The sequence below is a fragment of the Typopeltis vanoorti genome, chromosome 17 (genome assembly GCF_054136105.1).
Source record: "Typopeltis vanoorti isolate ZY-2024b chromosome 17, IOZ_Tvanoo_1.0, whole genome shotgun sequence".
Taxonomy (NCBI): domain Eukaryota; kingdom Metazoa; phylum Arthropoda; class Arachnida; order Uropygi; family Thelyphonidae; genus Typopeltis; species Typopeltis vanoorti.
The window spans coordinates 54,090,209-54,113,085 of NC_143565.1; the positions used below are offsets into that span (position 1 = coordinate 54,090,209).

A 22,877-nucleotide genomic window follows, 5' to 3' on the forward strand; every position below is an offset into this window, starting at 1 on the left:
TTTAGTGAAGATCATCATCAACGATGACTTCTAAGGCCTGTTCCAGCCTTAGAAGTCATCGTTGAATCGTTTAAGGATGTCCTGGTTTTCTTTTTCCTAATGGCTTGTACTTTAAGGCTTGTTTTGGTAATCTTTCTGTTTTCATTCTTTGAACGTGTTCCATCCATTTATGTTTATATTTTTTTAATTTTTTTCCATTACTGGTTCTTGGTTTAATTCTTTCATAACTTCTTCGTTTCTTTTGTGATCAAATAGGGTATACTTTGCAGTTTTTCTCATAAACTTCATTTCTGCTGTTGTTAATCTTTGTTTGTCTTTTTGTTTTATTGTCCAGATTTCACTTCCATACATTAAGACTGGTAGGGCTAATGTATTGTATACTTTTAGCCTGGTTTGTTTTAGAACTAAGTTTGGTTTAAATATAGAGTTAATTACACTTGTTATTTTTAAATATTTTGCAATTTTTATGTTTATATCTTTTTCATTTTCATAAGTGATCATACATCCTAGGTAGTTAAATGAATTCACCTGTTCTAAGATCTTGTAATCTATTACTATTTTAGTTCTTGCTGGATCTTGTCCTTTAAAGGCCATAGTGTTTGATTTTTCTGTTGATATTATCATACCATAATCTTTGGATATCTCATTTAGATCTAAAATAGCTTTCTGTAAGTTATCTTCAGAATTTGTAATTATTATTTGGTCGTCGGCATAGAGGAGAGTGTTTAAGTTTACTCTAAGAGAAAGTTTAATTCCTTGATGTAAATTTTTATTCCATTTTATTATTATTTCATTTAAGTAGATATTAAAAAGAGTTGCTGAGAGGGAACATCCCTCTTGGACCCTTTGGTTTATCTCTCATGTATATGATAGCTCGTGATTTAATCTTATTTGTATTTGATTATTTTCATATATACTTGTGATAGCTTTTAGGATATTATTTGGTATTTGTCTTTCTTTTAATATGTTGTCAATGCTTTTTCAAAGTCAATAAATGCAATATGTGTTTCTAAATTGTATTCTCTTCTTTTCTCTATTATTAATTTTAGGCAAAAGGCTGGGTCTATACATCATCGTCCTTTTCTAAATCCATTCTGTACTTCTAAAATAAAGTTTTCGACATATTTCATTAGTTTGCTATTTAAGATTCTGCTATATATTTTGTAACAGGAATTTAGTATACTGATACCGCTATAGTTTTTAGGGTCATCTCTAGTACTTTTTTAAAGACAGGAATCACAATTGTTTTTTTCCATTCTATTGGGGGATACCAGTTGAGTAAACTTTATTTAAAAATACAATTCTTTCTTTGAATCTTGTTCCTGCGTATTTATATAGTTCTGAACCTAGCTTATCTTCTGCAGGTGATTTTCTGTTTCTTGTTTCTTTCAGGCCGATTTCTAATTCTTCTTTAGTTATTTCCTTTTCATTTTCGTTAATTGTTTGCCAGTTGTCTTTTTTAAAATATTTGTCTGTCCACAGTTCTGTGTAGTAATTTAGAAATTCTTCTAATTTCAATTCAGTGTTTAAATTTATGTTTTCTTTGGTATCTGCATTTAAGTGTTTCAAAATATTATATACACAGGGTTTTATTTTATATAAATCATGTTCTAAATTAGAAACAAATTTGTTCCATGATTCTCTATGTCTTTTTCTAACTTCTCTTTTAGCTATGGCTCTTATTCTTTTATATTCTATTTCATCTTCTAATCTTTTACTGCTTAACCATTTATGATAGGCTTCTTTTTTCTTTTTGATTATTTCTGTGTTTGTATCATCCCAGATCTTCAGTTTTTTTCTTTTTATTGAATTTTTCGGCCTTCTAAGCTTTCATTTGCGGCTGCATTTAGTATAGTTTTTATATTAAGCCATTCTATTTCTATTTCTTCATTTTGTTTTATTTTATCTAGATATTGGCTAATTCTTTGTTCATATAGCCATTGTACATTTGTGTCATTCAATAGTCTACTTTTTTTAAAAACAAATGTTTCAATTTTTCTTTCTGTTCATTACTTGTAGCCATTTGGGTGGTAATCTTAATTTTATTTTAACAAGGAAGTGGTCACTGCTTATTTCATATCCCCTGTGGACTCTAACATCTAGTGAAAATTTTTATGTCTTTTCATTTAATATGAAGTAATCTAATATTGATTTCCATCTGACCTTTTAGTCAGATGGAAATCAATATTGTGTAGTTTTGTTTTGTTTGCCCTGCGTATTTTAGTGCATCTATTTTTGGTGTGTTATAACGTATAATTTGACAAAACACGTTGCAAATAAGTATGGCACCTGTGCGAAGGAAAATGGCAGCCAGTAATGAAGGTTCGCCATTGTTATCAAAGAACGGTAGCATAAAAGAAATGAGTCAGTGTACTAGCTGTGAAATGTACGCTTTGCGGAGTGCGGTTGGAGTGTGGTTAGATGATAATAAAGGATTGAATGTGTGTAGAAAATGTAGGGAGAATGAGGAATTGAAGTGTATTTCGGATCGTGAGTGTGATATTTTTGTCAACCTTCAGAATGAAGGAAATAGGGATATGACAAGAAACGGCAAGGTTGTACATGAAAATTGTGAGAGTGTGAATGTAGAAAGTGTGAATGATAGTATAAATGGTTTCTCAGAGAACAAAAAAGATGAGATAGATGCATTGAGTGAGATCGCGTTGTTGAATAGTGCGATAGAAAGAGCAAAACAGCAGCTAGAGTGCATGAACAAAAGTAGACTGAATGAACCAACCAATAATAAAAGGTATGACAGGAAAAATAGACGTATATGAATGTGAACATGAACAAAATGAAGGATAGAGTGCTATATGGAGACTCGTTAGTAGGAGGTGTGTTAGTAGAGGATTTGACAAAATCGTACCAACCTGGTGCGACCATAAAGGACGTAACTGAGTCTATTAGAGAGCAAAAGGAAAGGATGAAAGAAATGATTGTTGTGGCAGGTACGAATGATTTGAAAGGAGATAAAATGAAAATGATAGAAGACCTGAATGAATTGTTTGAGGTAGCAAAAGAAAAGAGTGAGAGAGTTAGAATGATTAGTCTTTTGCCACGGTATGACAGTGAAATGTTTAAAAGGAGGGCTATAATTGTGAATGACTTTATGCGTGGGTTATGTATGATGAGTGGTGTGGAATTTGTGGATGTGTGGAGTGAGTTTGATGGGCGAAAGGATCTATATAAGATGGATGGCTTGCATTTGAATGGTTACGGTGTAAGAAGACTTGAGAAAGTGTTGCTGAATGTAGTGGATGTGCAAATTCAGGGAAACTAGATTTGTTAAGGGGGGGGGGGTATGGAGATACAGTCCTTATGGAGGCAGTTGAATGTAAGAATGAATATAATATGCCAGAGCAAATAAGGACAACAAATCTGAGTGGGATAGTTAATATAAGGCATCAAGGTAGGGTTGGGGCTAATGGGGGTCTTAAATTCATGTACACTAATACTAGGAGTATTAGGAACAAGAAGGAAGAGTTTTTGGCCATGGTTGGCACTTCCAGACCACACGTTATAGGTATATTAGTGAAACATGGCTGACTGTAGATGATATAACTAGTGGGATTGAATGTGATGGGTATAGTGTGTTCAGGAATGACAAAGAGAATAAAATGGGGGGAGGAGTATTGTTGATGATAGCTGATGAGCTCCAGCCAAGGAGAATAGAAGTTGAATTGCAGGATAGAGAAAAGAGCACATTTGAGGCCATTTGGTGTGAGATTGTGGCTAGCAGAACTAAATATACAATTGGGTGCTGCTATAGACCAGGTGATGGAAAAGATGGTGGTGACAGTATGCACAAGCAAATAGAAGAAATGGATGGAAGGAGGGTGATTATTATGGGAGATTTCAACTATGGTTGCATTGATTGGAGTGAGGAGAGGACACACGGGAGGAAGGAATTGAATTTTATGCGGTTATTAAGGGATAACTATCTGTGACAGCATGTAATGGAAAATACTAGGGGTCAGAGAGTGCTTGACCTAGTAATTACATCTGAGGATTTGGCTGTAACAAATATGACCACATTGCCACCAATCGGTGAGAGTGATCATAGGCTCTTAACTTGGGAGGTGGCTAAAGGTGTAGAATTTTCAATTAAGACAGGGTACATGTGGAATTATCGGGCTAGAAAGTATGACAAGCTTAGGAGTTTGATTGGTTCAGTCCCATGGCATGTACAACTGCAAGGACTAGAAATTGATAGTGCATGGGAGGTAGTTAAGAAGTGCTTGCATGAAGCAATGGCTGACTGTATACCTAGAGTCCGAATAATAAATCAAGTAGGGGTTAAATGGATGAATAACACCATTAAGCTTGAGTTGCAAAAAAAGAAACAACTATGGAGGGAATTTAAGGAGAAGGGTGACCGGCAGGCACATGAACGGTATAAAGCGCAGGCCAGAAGGGTGACGAGTGTGGTAAGAAAAGCAAAAAAAAAGTACAAAAGAACATTGGCCATGCAGGCTAAAGAGAATCCTAAACAGTTTTTTAGATATGTAGCAAGTAAAAGGAAATATGTACATGGCAGATTGATTTTAAAGAATGCCGATGGTAGGGAGGTAACTGAATCAGTTGAGATAGTTGAGTTACTGAGTGAGCACTTTGCAAAAGTATATCATCCAGGTGGTGACATTGCAGAAACGAATAAACCAGTAGATTATACGGGAATTGTGGTTAATGAAGTGGAGGTGAGTAGTCTATTGCATAACCTCAATGTCAATACATCTGTGGGATTGGATGGTATACCAGCTTGTGTTGTACGAGAAGCAGCTAAAGAATTGTCAGTACCCTTGACCATTTTGTTTAATTTGAGTCTCGGGTCTGGGTTAGTCCCGAGCGGGTGGAAAGAGGGGAAAATAGTTCCACTGCATAAAGGTGGTTCCAAGACTGCTGTTGTAAATTACCGACCGATTAGCATATCAGGAATCATTGTCAAGGTCTTAGAGAAATTAGTCAAGAAAAGAATACAGGATTGGATAGATGAAAATGGGATATTGTATGGGGGACAACATGGTTTTGTGAAGGGTAGATCATGCCTTAGTAACTTGCTCACGTTTTATAACACAGTGACGGCTGAACTGGATAGGGGTAATGGGTTTACAGTGATACTACTGGACCTTGCCAAGGCCTTTGATAGGATACCACATGGAACCCTAATCAGTAAACTGGAGCAGATGGGTATAGATATAGGGTTGGTGAGATGGATAAGAGGGTGGTTGAAGGAGAGATATCAAAGAGTGGTTTATTCAGGAGTGGAGTCTAAAAGACATCTTGTGACTAGTGGAGTGCCACAGGGCTCTGTTCTTGGAACACTGCTTTTCAATTTGTTCATCAATGATATTGGAAAGGATCTGAGAGGAAGTGTTCACTTGTTTGCTGATGATGCAAAGTTAGAGCAATTGTGTGTGCACAGGATGTCAAAATTTTACAGGATGATTTGGATAGTTTGGAGGACTGGGCTAGGAAAAATGGATGTCAATTTAATGTGGCAAAGTGTAAGGTTATGCACTTTGGGGTGAAAAGAATAGCAGCAGTATATCGCATTGGTGGAACCATACTCCAGGAGATTGATGAGGCAAGGGATTTGGGAGTGTTGGTGGATAGGGAGTTGAAGTTTAGGGGGCACATTGCAAAAGTAACTAAAACAGCTCACCAAATCACTCGGCTTCTGAAAAATACTTTAACATGCAGAGATGAACAAGTTGTTGTTCCTCTGTATCGAGCCTTGATAAGACCCCATCTGGACTTCTGTGCCCAGTTATGGGCACCAGGGTTTCTTCGTGATTGGGAGGAAGTGGAGAGGGTCCAGAGACGAGTGACCAAGATGATAGCAGGTCTGTGGAATGAACCTTATGAGAATAGGTTGAAGATTTGTGGGTTGCAGAAATTGGAAGATAGGCGAAGGAAGGGTGATATGATTGAGACATTCAAATTACTGAAGGGTTTTTATAAGATTGATCCAGAAGATATTTTTGAAAATATGACTGGTGGTGGGAGGACTAGGGGCCATGCATGGAAGCTGGGCAAGAGCGTGGTTGACAAGGGTGTTAGAGCTAGGTTCTTTACTTGGAGAGTGGTGAATGAGTGGAATAAGCTTCCAGAGTCTGTTGTGGGTGCTACGACCGTGAATGAGTTCAAGGCAAGGTATGATAGATACTGTGTGAATGTTGAATAGTTGTTCTTGACATGATGTTAGGGCCTCCCTCGATGAGTCTGTCGACTCCTTGGAGTTTCCCGGAACAATAATAATAATAATAATAATAATAATAAGATGGCAAGTTAAATCTGGAAATAGACAACAGAATAGGCAAAGCTGGTATGGTGGGTAGTCAGTTGAATAAATTCATATGGAATAAGAAGGATAGTAGCCAAAACACCAAACTAGCAGAACACATGACAGTGTTGAAACCAGTTTTAAGTCATGGATCTGAGAGTTGGGTTAGAAATAAAGCACTTGATCAAAAACTAGAGACCACAGATATGATGGTTCAGAGAAAAATTAGGGGAGTGAACTGATGGCATCAATGGCAGTATCATATTAAAAATCAAGATATTAGGAAGTTGAAATTTTTTTCATTAAGGAATGTGTAAGCAGAGTTAAACTAAGGTGATATGACTATCTAAATAGAATGGATGAGGAAAGATTATCAAAACAGTTGTTTGATGCCAAGATGGCAGCTAAGAGACACAGAGAAAAACAAAGGGCTAGGTCGAGTGATTACGTCAGAAGTACCTTAGAAGTAACAAATGTTAGATATGACAATACTGGAGTGTTCACAAGTAATAGACTAATTTGGAAGAAATTTGTTCATAGGAAATTAATAATAATATAAATTTAATCATGTAGTGCTGTCAAAGTAACCTGTACATCCCTTGAGGGTACATATCAGGAAATATATATATATATCCTCTCAAGAGACCGCCACATAGCCTTTAAAGGAATGTGGAGAACCGACCAGGGCTTCTGACCTAATGTCCAATCCTCGGCTTCTCGTGGTGCATCATTTTGGATATCTACCTGGATAATGAACGAACGAGGGTCGGCTGGCAATTTGGGATTTAGCCGACCAAACTGTATTCTTACTGGCTCAAACCAAAATACAAAATGACGGTACAACGTGACATAATTTCATGCCGGCTGGGGACTAGGGAACCAGGGCAAACAGCAAAAAGTCAGCTACTGGAACAAACCCTAAAACACACCCCAACTCAATATCACCAGAGTTGAAGATCGGTACTATAACATAAGAAGCCTGAATGGCAAAGAAATGGAGCTAGCTGAGGAATTAGACAAGTACCAGATCGGCATAATAGGGGTGACTGAAACAAAAAAGACATAAACTAGTGAGATCTTTCAGAGCAATAAATACAAAATGTTATATTTAGGCAATGACAATCAAGGAAAAGAAGGAGTAGCCATAGTATTCAACACAAAATACGAGGCTAATCTTCCTGAATGGCAGGCAGTCTCAGGTAGAGTGATATGGGCAAATATCAGAATGGGAAACTGGACAATGAGACTTATTTGTGCATATGATCCCACAGAGGGTTCTACTAAGGTAGAAGTGGAGGAATTTTTTGATGCTTTAGAGAAACCTACTGACACAATGAAAAAGAAAAAGTTGGTCCTTGTTGGGAATCTAAATAGCAGAGTAGGAAATAATTGCCAGACATACAAAAATATTTTGGGAAAATTTGGAGAAAAGAGCAAAGCTAATAATAATGACAAATACCTGTTGGATTTCTGCTCAGGACATGGACTGGTTATTACTAACACCATGTTCCAACATAAAAATGTGCACAAATTCACATGGAGAGAAGAGGCAAGGAATAAGAAAACTCTCATTGACCATGTTATTGTTGATAGTGATGTTTTCTCCCTGGTGCAGGACACCAGAGTGTACAGAGGATTTGAAAGTGGAAGTGATCACTATTTAGTCTTGAGCAGGATAAAATTGAATTTCGTATTGAAAAGAATAACATGTAAGAAAGTTTTAAAGCGAATAAAAGCTGAGCAGCTCTCAGATGAGAACTGTAGACTAAAATACACAAATATTATTGAAGAAAAAATGAAAGAGTTTGAGAACACCAACCAAACCTTGGAGATTTAGTGGCAAACCTTGAAGAAAACCCTGATTGATTCAGCCAGAGAGAGGCATGTGGTGAGGTTGTCTGCAAGGATAGAAAAATCAGAACTCCATGGTAGACACAGGAAGTAAAAGAGGCAGTGAAGGAAAAGAAGAAAGCTTAACAAAAATTCCTGGCAAATAAGTCAGCTTGTGCTCTTAGAGAATACAGAAACAAATGTAAAAAACCTAAACACTGTGTAAAACTAGCGAAACAAAAGTCATGGGAGGACTTTGGTAAGAACATAGAAAAAATAAATATCAAGAAGATAGCAAGATATTCTGGATGTTGTTGAAGAAGCTAGAAATGCAGATCAGAGTGTGATAAAAAGAATTAGAGATGATAAAGGTGACATGAAAACAGGAGAAAAAGATTTCCTTGAAGTACTACTTCAATAAATTGCTAAATTAAACATGCAGTGATAGCACAGTGGTAAAAAAACACATGACCAGATATACAGGCAGGAATACATATCCATACTTGAAGTAGAAAAAGCTATCAAAGGCTTGAAATGTGAAAAGGCTGCTGGAGTAGATGATATTAGACCAGAAATGCTGAAATATGGTGATATAAAAGTCTTACAGTGGCTGAACTGCATAGGTCAGAAGGCGTGGACAGAGGGACAAATTCCCGATGATTGGAGTCGAGCTTTCATAGTATCCATATATAAAAAAGAGAAATAAAACTGAATGTGAGAATTACAGAAGTATTTAAATAATGAGTGTTCCTGGCAAGATCTATGCAAGTATACTTGAGATACGGTTGAGAAGAATTGTGGAAGAAAAGCTTGGTGAAGAACAAGCTGGATTCCTGACAGTCCAAATAGAGGCTGTCAGGATCAGATCTTCACTTTACGACAAACAGTCGAAAAATAATGGGAATATAACAAAGATCTGTGTTTAAGTTTTGTAGATCTGGAAAAGGCATATGACAAGGTGTCAAGAGAGAAGCTATTCAATACGCTACAGTTATATGGTGTCAATGGGGCATTATATCAAGCAATACTTAGTCTTTAGTTGAGTTGTAAATCAGCAGTTAGGATTCAAAGAAGTACAGGAAGATGGTTAAATGTTAAATCTGATATGAGACAAGGATGTACATTATCCTCTCTGTTATTCATTATCTATATGGATCATATTATGAAGGAAAGTGGTATTAAACCTGATATCAAAATTGGAGATGTTATTGTCAGCTCTTTGCTTTATGCAGATAATGTTATACTTCTAAATAAATCTGCTACAAGTATGCAAGATTCCCTGACTAAATTGAATAACTGTTGTAATAGATATGGTATGAAGGCCAGCAATAAAAAGACAAAGACAATGAAAATAGGCAGAATCGTTGAAAATGTCAACTGCATTGTGAATGGCGAACCTGTGGAACAAGTAAAACATTTCAGCTACTTAGGAATGATTTTTAGTGAAGATGGTAAATTAAATATGGAAATAGACAACAGAATCAACAAAGCTGGTATAGTAGGAAGTCAATTGAATAAATTCATATGGAATGAGAGAGAAATTAGTCAGAACACAAAATTAGCTGTATACCAGACAGTGTTCAAAGCATTTTTAACTTATGGATCTGAGGACTGGGTCAGAAGTAAAGCACTTAACCAAAGACTAGAGACTGCAGATATGAGAGTACTGAGAAAGATTAGAATCATGAACAGATGGCATCAATGGCAATATCATATTAAGAATGAGGATATTAGGAAAGAACTTGAAATTGTCAGCATCCAGGAATGCATTGGCAGGCCTAATCTCAGGTGGCATGGTCACTTAAACAGAATGGGAGAGGAAAGATTAGCAAAACAAGTGTTCTCTGCCAAGCTGGCAGGAAAACGCCCCAGAGGAAGTCCAAGATATAGATGGATTGATATGATATAAAGTGCCTTAGACGATAGAAATATAAGATCTGATAATGTTGGAGTCTTTACAAGTAACAGACTGATTTGGAGGAAAATTGTAGATAGGTAGTTAGCAATGATGTAAAATTTTCATGTAGTACTATCATATCCTGTACACCCCTTGAGGGTACATGGCAGGAATTTGATGATGATATATATATATATATATATATATATATAAGCTGCTTTAAATGTTGTGAGAGGGAAACTCTTGCAATAATCTGAAATAATCAACTAGATCCTGTGTAATATCATGATTAACATAATCAGTAATAACTATCAATTTATGTTTGAGGGGAAACTGATAGTTTTCAGTGATGACTTCAGATAAATTTTGCTTGTTGCATTATGCACTGTACATGCATCTATTTTTAAAGGGATCGTTTTTATGTTAAACTTTACTGATCTTTAAACAAAACACTGAACAAAACTTGCACTCAAGAGGCATACAAATTCTGTTGCGTATCTCTTAAAAGCTTGTATAATTGTTAAGTATATCTTAAAAGCTGGTATATGTATGTATGTGTGTGTGTACACACACACACACACACACACACAAAATTTGATGCTTGTTTTTCCAAATTGGGGTAAACCAAGTGATATGTATAGAGCAAGATTTGATCATTACTATTTCTGAGAAAGTTTGGCAAATAAAGCCTGTTTTTTTATACTTGTACAATAATCTGTCCACAAAAGGATCTGTATATACTTTTAAATAGAACACAAAAGAATTGGAAACCTGCATCATTATTTATAACTCTTAACACTGACTACTTTAGATCTTTAGTACACGCATCAAATCATTGGTTGTACATATTTAGTTGTGAAAGAGCTTTCTGGGTATGTCTTGTAGCAGGAAACCAAGTAAATCTATGCTCTTCCTAATACAGATTGTGCACCTTCCCATCTAAACAGGACAGCCATTAAGCAACATAACTGTTCACTTTGCATTTGCAAACAAGTGAAAAAGTGATGGGCCAAATATTCAGACATATTGATATCTACTGCCAATTTTTTTTTGCACAAACAGCTATGCTGCCACTTTTTTAGTAGGTGCAAGTCGCTTGAAATTGTGAAAGCGCAAGTCGGGAACAAAAACAGACAATTATGCAATTTAGTTATTTTTAGGACACAGAAAACACTTCAATGATAAAATATTAAGAAATTGTACACCAAGATACAATCAACAACTCATGCAGGGAGAAAATCCTTGAGTGTACTTATTATGAGGCAATAAAATACCCATACCTCTACTGGAAATAAAGTATTAGCAAAAACTCCAATTTTGATTAACTACATTATTAAATCAGTTCAGTTTATATTCAGAAACAACAGATCAATTTGGAATAAACTGTTAATACGAAACCATCGATTTTCATCATACCTTCCTCATCCACAGTTAAACACACATCAATTTAATTAAACTATTCTTTATCAAAATGATTTATGCATGTTACAAGCATGAATAAACTTCACTTTCCATTAAACCGATTATGAAGTTTCACAAAAAAAAAAAGAAAACAAGTTAAAGGGTTCTAACTGAATTAAGAATGTTTTATGTTTATTAAAGACTTTAACAATCAATCCAGAAAACCATATTTTCCAAAAGCACTACATAAGAAAGGGGTCTGGAAAGTTCTGATAAACACCTAGAACAAAATGATATTAAAGCAACTGATATAACCACAAGAAAGAACATACCTTCATAACTCTGCTACTAGTTGCTTTAACCCCCCCAACCGGCCACACGTCTATAGACGTTCAGCTAAATATGGATACGAAGCTCTAACACCCATTGGATAAAATGGATAAGAAGTGCAATTTGGTGTCACTATTTCATTCACATCGGCCGGTAGGGAGGCTAATATCATTTTGTTCTAGGTGTTTATCAGAACTTTTCAGAACCCCCCCCCCCCCCTCATATAACTTTTTATAGGACAAGGCATGAAATTGACTTGCATGATAGCATATCAAAATTAAAATATAATTGCAGATTATTAAAAACTGCATAATTAGGTACTTGCCTACTTAAAACTTGTTCTTGCTGCTTCCATCTGAGAAGTAATTCCAATTCTGGAATTAAGAACTCTTCTAACAGCTGCTGAGCAAACATCAATTCTTCATTACTTGGAACATGCCACTTGAGGTTTAAGTTATGAATATCTCCTGGCTTGCCCCATTCCTATCAAACATATTCCTATTTATTTGATAGCATACATGCTATATATAAACATTTTTAGAATATAAAATCATCAATTGAATGAATGAAGATATATCACCTTAGCATTTTTTTTTTTTTAATGTAAAAGCAGAAAAACTTTGCTTTTGTTTTTTGTCTATCTTAGTTAGTATTCAGAAGAGCAAAATAATGGGTGAACAGACTACTGAAATGTAATATAATAACTAGCAACCAGCTTCTGGTGATATTACTTTAAAGCATCACCACTGAAGCTCTTAGAGATACTGCTTTAAAACTTTGCCATTGCAGCTCCTGGTGATACTACTACTTTAACGCTTCACCATTGCAGCTCCCGGTGATACTGCTTAGAAGCTTCACCCTTGAATGGAGTACAGTAATCCCTCAATTAGTGCGTCATTTTTTTTTGATACCCAAATTCGATCAGTGCACCTATATACATCTTAAAAATAAATGTTACAGATTTAAAAATTTTTCTATCTATACATTTTTATGGCTAACTATTTTAAAAAATCACTCACCAGAATGAAATAATTTAGTTACCGATTTAAAACATTTTATAAACTTATTTTTAATGGCATACTACACTATTTCCATGTACACTATGTATACTATGTTTAAAATTTTTACTGCCAGAATTTATGTCGTCTGCTATAGTACGCCCACAGATTCGAGACCCTTTGACACATCTGTGCATCACAAAAAGGAGAATCCATTCCGAAAATAGGGTAATCAATCCGTCTTCTGGGATAAATTGTTTATTATTACACATTGGAAAATTAACTTCTCTTTCATGATCGTTGTAGTTTTTAAAGTGGTAACTATTTTGCATGTATAAAAGTTGGGAAATTTTATCTATAAAGCACGTGATTTCGCATGTTGGCGACCAATTCACATGTCCTTCATTTCTTTTTCCCCTTCAATGATAACATCCAAGAGTTAATTAACTCTCATTCTGAAGAAATGAGTGATTCCGACCTGCTAAATTTAGGTGCATAGTGGGAAGATCCCGAAGAATATGAAGAAAATTTAACCACTGATAGTCAGCCAAAAGAAATTTCACAGAAACAATTTGAAAATATTTTTCGTACAATCAAAGTTTTTAAGCAGCACTGCTTAGAGGCTGACCCTGATGAAGAGAGAAGCAGTAAAATTTACAGAAGAGTAGAAGAGGCAATAGGGCCATACCGTCGGTTGTGTGAAAAAAAGAAACCAAATGCCCGCCAAACTACGTTAGCTGAATTCTTTAAGAAGTAGAATAATAAAATTTATATTCTGAATATGTTTTAATGTCTTTCAGCTTCATGGTTTTCCTTTAACTAGGCTCTGAGACATACCTTAATTCTTTTATAAAAAAATTAAGGTTCAAGAAAGAAATTTGAGGAACGAATTATACTTTTTCCCACAGGTTATTATATTCGATTAGTGCATTTTCGATTAATGTGCCTGTTTTAAAGAACGCATTAGCTGCACTAATCGAGGGATTACTGCATTTTCTGAATTTCCACAGTTCATGTGGCTTATATGTGTCATCCACATTACATATAATGAAGAATGGAAGATAACAAAGCCATACATATAATTTCTGTTAGAAATTATATTTTTAACAGAACCTCAAATGTCAGTCATAACATTAATATCTATCTTAGATATACAAACTATATTTTGTATAATTATTTCATTATACAAAATAATCATTTGTGTAACGTAACTCATGAGAGAGAGAGAGAGAGAGAGAGAAAGAAAATGCTAATTTGGTGATTTAATGCTAAATCACCACTACAGTCTCTGTGAATTTTTTTATTCCTGAAGCTTAATTTAATGCAATCCAACTACTCAAACAGAATACCAGATAATCCTCAACATTCCCCCGACCATTTGAAGCAGTTTCTTATTTATGTACACTGTAGATGATAAATCAGAAAGAACTTTTTCAAAGTTTCTTTTAGCACTAAAATGATGGAATGAGAGAACCTCAGTAATTTTTGATTTTCCTTCTATAGTCTGCTTAGTATTTTCAGCTCCTCTGGATCCTAAAAACCCATAAAAACCATATTACTGAAATAATTCTTTCTGGAATGATGACCTCTGTCCCTTTTGCAAATTAAAATCATTTACTACAAGAAAAAAGAAAAAATTCAGCACACAACAAGTAGCTTGACATTTTTTTCTTTTAAGGTTACACAGTGGTCAGCATTCATAGTGAAGAATTTATGGAGACACAACACGTGTTAGAATAATTACTTTACTTAACATTAAGCAAGTAACTAACGTTTTTACCTCTGTACTGAGGTCATCATCAGGAAACATACATACATACAATATACAAGCTACATGCTGTTGCACTATATAAAAGTAAAATTAATCTAAATGTTTCTTAATCATTTATCCTAGCCTGACCACTGGTGAGGGAAAAAAAAAAAACAGAATGACACTAAACAATTTCTACAGTCCTTTCGTATTGAGGTTTTCTTCTATCTAGAGTTGTTCTGGTTGCTATATGAGTTGAAGATGGGTCCTTCTCATTCTTGGAATAATTAATCCATCATTTTTGTTCAGGTTTAGATGATGTTTTAGCATTTTACAAGCTTCTTTGAATTTTCTTTCACACCAGGTTTTGGTGTGGTGTAGGGACTTAGTGCCTTTCAGTCAATTCTGTGGCATGTTTGGAGAGCGTGGTCTAATAGGCCTGTTTTACCATAGTGGAAGTATTTAATGTGGCGTTTGCATTCCTCTTCTGATTGGGATGGTGTGTCTTGTTTCTCCTATGTAAGGTAGCTGACAAGTACATTGAATTTTGTAAACCCCTGGGTGGGCAAGGTATGGAATAGGATCTTTGGAGGCGCTAAGTAAATTTCTTAGTTTAGCAGGGGGTCTGAAGGTTGCCTTCATTTTATATTTAAGTAGTGTTCTATCTATTTTTTCCAAAATACCCCTAATGTAGGTATGGCTATGGTATTCTTGTAATCTTTTTTGCTATTAATGGCCTTTTTATCGAGGATCTTGTGAACTGTTTTTCTATTGTAGCCAGTAGCCATTTTTTACAAAAGTTTAGTTAACGATTTCAAATTCTTGGTTCAGAGCTTGTACATTGGAGCAAATTGTTAGGACCCTATGTTTGAGGGTGCTGATGACGCCTAGTTTTTGTGTTGGATGATGGTATGAATTTTTATGTATGTATTGACCAGTATATGTGGGTTTGCAATAGACAGGGAAAGAGAGGCAGCGTGAGGGAAGATGTGTGACGAGTGTCTAGAAAAAGAAGAGAGTTGTTGTTTTCGATTTTGATAGATATGTTTGTGTTGTTTGTTCAGGTTGCTTAGGAATGTATTTAATGTTTGCAACATTTGGCCCCATAGCCGCAGCCATGGGGCCAAATGTTGAAAATATGGGGACAAATGACGAAAATATCATCAACATATCTGAGCCAGACTTAGAGTTAATGCTGGACGAATCTAGAGCTCACTGATTGAAGTGTTTCATGTAAAAGTTGGCTATTCGGGTGGGGTAGTGAGTTCATGGCAGTACCTTCTTTTTTAGGTAAAAATTATTTTGCCACACAATATACCCGGAGCAGAGTACATGGGCAAAGAGGGCCATGATATCAGGCAGACATATGTTTTGTAAGAGAAGAATAGTATCATTTATAGGAACATTAGTGAAAAAGGCAGTTACAACAAAGCTGACTAATAAATCTTTGTTGTTGAGTGTGACGTTTCTAATCTTGTTTATGAAGTGTTAGGTTCATTTTATCTAGGTATTCTGTCCGGTCAAGGACAACAGTAGCATTACCTTTATCTGCTTTTGTAATCACAATGTCTGGGTTATTTTTCAGTGATCAGCTAAGCTAACGCATTTTTGTTCCCATATAGGGAGTAGGCGAGGCTGTTTTAAAGCCCCATCTAACTTTTGGAGACTGAGTGGGCAGTTCAATCTCCACTGGTAGTCAATCAGAGATAGCTGGCCCAAGGCTATCACTAATCAATCGGCACGCAGTGAAGAAGGCGGCTAGTAAGTGCTACCATCTGGTGGTTCCTAACCCTAACACAATATATTAATGTCTGAAAATAATGTGGTTCGACGGCCGATTTTCTTGAGTTCACGGGACGAAAAACCCGTTAGCCAGTGCCAGAGATCGACTAACTCTGGAACTGGTCGAGAAAAGGCTTAGAAAAAGTTCCTCTAGTCGACGACTAGATTCGAATGCTTTTCATCGTGCGGTCAAGCGCTGTAGAGTGCAAACGCCACTTCTACTGAGCTACACAGGCAAGTGATTTTTCAGTCATTGAAGTGCCAATTTTTCTGTTCTGGTTAAGGTGCAACTTAGTTGTTTATTAGAGTTAAATATGTACGATGTTTCTATTCATATTTTGTTCATTTTTGTTGGAGGGGAGGGATTTTTAGACCTCTTTCGCTGTGATAAATAAAATCTAATTTGTTAACTGAACTTGGCGCAATGGCATAGTTCAGCCTTTCTGCAGAAGCAAGAGCACCCCAGGGTTAAGGTTGTTTTGGTTGTTTCCCCTGGCCATCTAATCACCGATTTGATTAATTCTGTTGTTTTCTTTTTGATGCAGTTTGTAGGGTGTAATTCACCATTGGGTACGCGTTTGGTCAGATACCAATAGGTTCATTTTATCTAGGTATGCTGTCCAATCTTTCTTTTAAGGTTACATGGCATCCCACTGTGTAACATCAAAAGATAGAATTGTCATAATTCATGGAGATTTGACCCACAAGTAATGAAGCCACTACGGTAAGATGAAAATTCATGTTTCTATGTTAATTAATCAGCTAGCCTTTCTAAAATGATGTAGAGACAGCAACTTGATACCAAACTGCATTAAAATAAAAAAGAAGTTTACTTCAGCCAAAGCGCTTTGTATTTATGCCTATTTGGAAAAAGCTTTGTTGAGAGAACAGATCCACGAGCCCACAAAAATTTAGCAGTTACTCAAGCCAGCATTTTACAACAAAAATCAGAGCTATCGAGCTACTTGAATCCCGATAGTTGGGATATTCTAGAGAGGATTATAGATGACTCGGCAAAGCACATGTTACTTAAGAACATAGAAAAATTAATAGTAAAGTTTCAAGCACTAAAACAACAAGAAAACAACAGACAATCTGGATACCATATCCAGAAGAACAGCCAATTACGAACCAACAATACAAGGTGCAGCCAATCACCTGCAAGCAAAGTTAGAAGCAACCTACCACCAACGGACCATGGCCAAGTTATCAACAAATCCAGCTACAACCATAACTCTTGGGAGTTGCTTCTGCAGAAAGGCCTAAACTATGCCATTGTGCCAAGGTCAGTTAACAAATTCGAATTTTATTTATCACATCGAAAGAGGTCTAAAAATCCCTCCCCTCCAATTTAGCTGACAAAATAGGAATAGAAACATCGCATATATTAAACTTTAATAAACAACTAAGTTGCAACAGAAAAATTGACAATTAAATCACTAAAAAAATAAGCCAGACATTGTGATTACAAAAGCAGATAAAGGTAATGCTACCATTGTCCTTGACCAGACAGCATATCTAGATAAAATGAACCTATTGGTATCTGACCAAAACATGTACCAAATGGTGAATTACAACCTTACAAATCACATCAAAAAGAAAACAACAGAATTAATCAAATCGATGATCACATAACCAGAGAAAACAACTAAAAAATTTATACCACATTATGCTCGCACTCCCAGAATTTACGGCCTGCCAAAAATACACAAAACAAACATGCCACTATGACCGGTAGCTAAAGGAATCGACTCCTAATTTTCACTTAGCCAAAAAATTAGCAGCCACACTCAAAGAGTTGGTAGGTCATCCCCCCCCCCCCCCCCACATAAAAAATACACAACACTTCATAAACAAGATTAGAAACATCACACTCAATGACAAAGATTGATTAGTCAGCTCTGACGTAACTGCCCTTTTCACTAATGTCCCTGTAAATGATACTATTCCTCTCTTACAAAACATATTTCTGCCTGATATCATGGCCCTCTTTGCCCACGTATGACAACCAGTTGTTTACAAAATTCAATGTACTCGTAAGCTATCTTACATAGGAGAAATAAGACACACACCATCCCAATTAGAAAAGAGGAACACAAACGCCACATTAAATACCTCCACTATGGTAAAACAGGCCTATCAGACCACGCTCTCCAAACATGCCACAGAATTGACTGGAAAGGCACTGAGTTCCTACACCACACCAAAAACTGGTATGAAAGAAAATTCAAAGCTTGTAAAATGCTAAAACATCATCTAAATCTGAACAAAAATGATGGATTAATTATTCCAAGAATGTGGAGGACCCATCTTCAACTCATATAGCAACCAGTACAACTCTAGACAGAAGAAAACCTCAATACGAAAGAACTGTAGAAATTGTTTAGTGTCATTCTGTTTTTTTTTCCCTTCACCAGTGGTCAGGCTAGGATAAATGATTAAGAAACATTTAGATTAATTTTACTTTTGTATAGTGCAACAGCATGTAGCTTGTATATTGTATGTATGTATGTTTCCTGATGATGACCTCAATACAGAGGTCGAAACGTTATTGTTACTTGCTTAATGTAATAAAGTAATGTAATTATTCTAACACGTGTTGTGTCTCCATAAATTCTTCACTATGAACAAGTAACTTGAGCATCAACCTACAACAGAGTTGTAAAAGATGTTCAAAAATATCAACAAATCAAATGAAATCAGAAAAGAGCTTGAGCATCAACCTACTACAGAGCTGTAAAAGATGTTAAAAATCAACAAATCAAACAAATCTTTCAAAGGGCGAAATGCAGAAATTTTGCCTCCTGCAGAATCAATGCTTATACCAGCGGTTCTCAAACTTTTTGAAGTCATGGCGCATTTAAAATCCTACAAATAATTGTAGGTGCACTATATACAAATTTCTGAGAAATATGTTATAATAATTATGTCAAATATTACAGAAAAAAAATAATGTGATAAAAAAAAATAAAATGAAACATACCTTAAGTCTATTCATTCTTGTGTTTATGAGAAACATGAGCCTGGTGTGTCCTAGCGATTGCTTCAATGTTTGGGCATATATTTGAAAGGCAAACTCTCATTTCCTCGTCAATACAATGGAGAGTTCCTCTCTTTTTACACTTAACTGTAGTGAGGTAGAAAATCCTAATTTACATAAATATGATGTTGAAAATTCAAAGCTTTTTTTAGATATTGACACATATTCTTCTTTTATAGAAATCCAAAAGGCTTCAAGAGACAATTCCTTATGTTTAATCATCAATCCACGATCAGTGGATATAGCTGCCAGTTCTTCTTCTTCTTCTGTTAATGTTAAACCAAAATCACTTGAAGTTTCCATAAATGGGTTTCTAATCCAATCGTATTGTTCAGTGTTAAGGGATGGAAAATAAGAACTCAATTTTTCTTCTTAGCTTGTTAAATGTTCAACTATTATTGGAAGTGTTTCATTTATGCAAGTGTTATTTACCAATGGAAACATTTCCAAATTACCTTCAACAGCTTTTCTTTTCCAAATCTGTAGTAGTTTTCTCTGAAACGCTTTCATTTTGTCAGTGGATGTGAGAATATTTTCTTCTTTCCCTTGCATGCTAATATTCAAAATATTGAGCTGCTGAAATATATCGGCCAAATACTGTAACCTGGCAATCCAAAATTCGCACTGAAGGAGGTTACAAAAATGTAATTGTTTCATCTCTTCAAAAAAACGCAAGAAGTTCTTGTCTAGCTCTTGTACACGAGTAAGTACTTTCCCCCTTGACAGCCACCTCACCTCAGTGTGTAAAAGCAGCTGTCTGTGTTGTGAATTCATATCGATACAAAGCTTTTCGAATAAACACGATTTGACAGGTCTTGTTTTAATAAAGTTTACCATCTGAACAACTTGATCAAAAACTTCTTTTAATTTTTCTTCCAATGTTTTTGCCATCAAGCCCTCCCTATGAAGAAAGCAGTGAGTTATGATAACATTCTCATTTTTTTTTTTTACAAAATATGTAAGGCCCTTAACACAGCCTACCATAGAAGGGGCTCCATCTGTACAAATGCCTACACACGACTTCCATGTTAACTGCCAGTTATCAAGATAGCTATTCAAAATGTTAAAAACGTCCTCACCTTTTGTAGACACACTTAATTCTTTGCAAAAAAGAAACTGATTTACTATTTGATCTTCATTAACAGAATGGACGAATGCTAAGAGTTGGTTGCGCCTTGTTGGTAATGTCTGTTGACTCATCAACTTGCAATGCAAAATTTGAATACTGAAGTTTATTACTGCATACATTTTTCTCGATATCAGAAGACATTTCTATAATACGCCTGTGAACTGTATCGTTGGACAGAGGAATCTTGCTTATTTTCATTGCTGCTTCATTTCCTAGCATTGTCATGACCATTTTTTTGCATGCAGGCAAAATAAGTGACTCACCTAAAGTATGATCTTTCATATTTTTTGCTATCAGTTCTGAGACTTGATAAGAAGAGATTTGAGCTTTATCAGAAACAGTCATTATACTTTTAAAAGAATTTGCCGCTTTTGTTTGCTGTTCAGACAATCTCTTGAAAAAACTTACAGATTTATCTTGTAAATTAGAGTGTATAGTTTTAAAATGTTTACTCAATTTACTAGGAAGCAATGATTCATTTGCCATTTTACATCCACATACTAACATAGCGGCAAAGGATGATCTTTACTTTGGTCCAAGTGAAACCAAAGCATTATATTTGCGAGTAAGCCGTGATTTTGCTTTCTTACTTGCACTTAACTTTTGCTCACTTCCAGAATCTGATTCTTCAATATCACACTTCTTTTTGAGAAATCTATCCATTTTATTTGGGTGTATCTGAAAATAAGTAATATGCACATAACACCCACTTCCAACACTTGTAAAATAAGTAATATACACAACAAGAATAAACCTATTCTTGTTCTCTTTGCAAGAAAAACTGCTGTTAATTAACATAATAATGATGTGTTGACAAAAAGAGCAGTATATCCATAATGAAAAGGTATTAATAGAGTAACTATATTTATTTTTATATCTGGACACATATTTCTCTGGAATACCACAGGGTGCACCCAGAAATCTTCTAGGGTGCACCCTTTGAGAACCACTGGCTTATACTATATTCAGTAGACATCATGAAATTGGCCAGGTGATTCTTAGGATGGACTGGCTGCCTATCACTGTTGCTCATTTAGCACCACCCAGGGGACATGTATAGCCTAAGGATCACTATGGACGCGAGCAACTTTATCCCTTAAGATTAATTACAGGCTCTATTAGATCGACTCATATTGGTTACCTGCTAATAATGCCTGCTAAAAGAGGTAACATATTGGTTACCTCTTTTAGCAGGCATTATTCCTACAGAACTACGTAGATTGAATTCTTTAGTCCGTGAATTTAAAAAAATTGCTGGTAATCCGAACCTACCTATTCATCAGGATCTCTGAACTCTTAATGTCAATAGACTGAAATCTCACCATCCATCACTACGAGCAGCAGAAGAACTAGTGCTAAATAATTTTAATCCTTTATCAAAGTGGGAGGAAACATGGAAGGAAAATATGAAATAACATTTGCATAACATATTTAAAGGTGATCAAATCATTACAGGATCAGATCTACCTCTCAAAACCTGGAGAAAAAAATAGGCTTCAGACAAATCATGGCCTATGTGGAGATACTCTCTATAAATGGAACAGACAAACATCTCCAGAATGTGACTGTGCTGCTCCACAACAGACTATGCAACATACTGTAAAAGAGTGCACCTTCTGTGCTTATCAGAATGACTGAAATGACTTTTTACAAGCAGCTCCTGAAGCTGTGACCTGGATTATGAACTTAGATTCTGAATTTATAATGATATATATGTTTTTTTGACTTTACTTTTAACTCTTATTTTAATTTTCCAATTCCTTGGATTAGATCTATGTCATCCTTCAAAGTTTTTAACTTAAAATATTTTAAATTCTTCAATCCTGTTAATATATAATGACATCATGATTCTCTTTTTTAACATCATGTTTTTGCCATGAATGTAGAAACTACTTTCGTAGTTTCTACATTCAGCTTTGAAGTAATGCTGGATCTAATATCCACTTTGCTTATATAATTTTGCATTGCCAAACTGAATCCTTTTGGATCTAATTATGTAATGATTATACTTTCTAGTTTCTTGCAAAGGCACAGTTTCTGTCCTTCCATGTTTCCACCTTTCTCACATCCAGTTGAATACCAGCAGCATCACCAAAGCAAAAGTTGACTTCTCACATCATTCTCCTTCAATACCTGTTATGTCAAGAATAATTCACTACAAGCCTTCTCTAGGCTTTCACTTGAAAGCTCAGAACAAAAGGGTGACATCTTTCTTCTTTAATTCCAGCTATACCAATAAACATTCCAGTTCTGATAATATACCCTGACTACCAAACTTCTCCAGAATTAACATTAACACTATATTACCTCTATAATCTTTTATACACATCTGGCATTTGCCCAATAGAATGGAAAGCAAACTATATTTAGTTCATTTCAGAATAAAAAGGAGACAAAAACACCTGCTGTAAAGCTATTGCTCCTAATTCAATTCTTT

The 22,877-nt window shown here is 35.4% G+C and overlaps 1 protein-coding gene across 1 annotated transcript in view; it reads right to left on the bottom strand.

The window, feature by feature from the left end:
- The window catches only part of LOC150097399 (proteasome activator complex subunit 4-like), a 646,748-nt gene that overhangs the window by 387,631 nt on the left and 236,240 nt on the right, over window positions 1-22,877 (bottom strand). Inside the window, exon 19 of the mRNA XM_090407543.1 lies at window positions 12,067-12,224. Within this exon, the coding sequence (XP_090263669.1) occupies window positions 12,067-12,224 (158 nt within the window). The remainder of the gene's footprint in view (window positions 1-12,066; window positions 12,225-22,877) is intronic.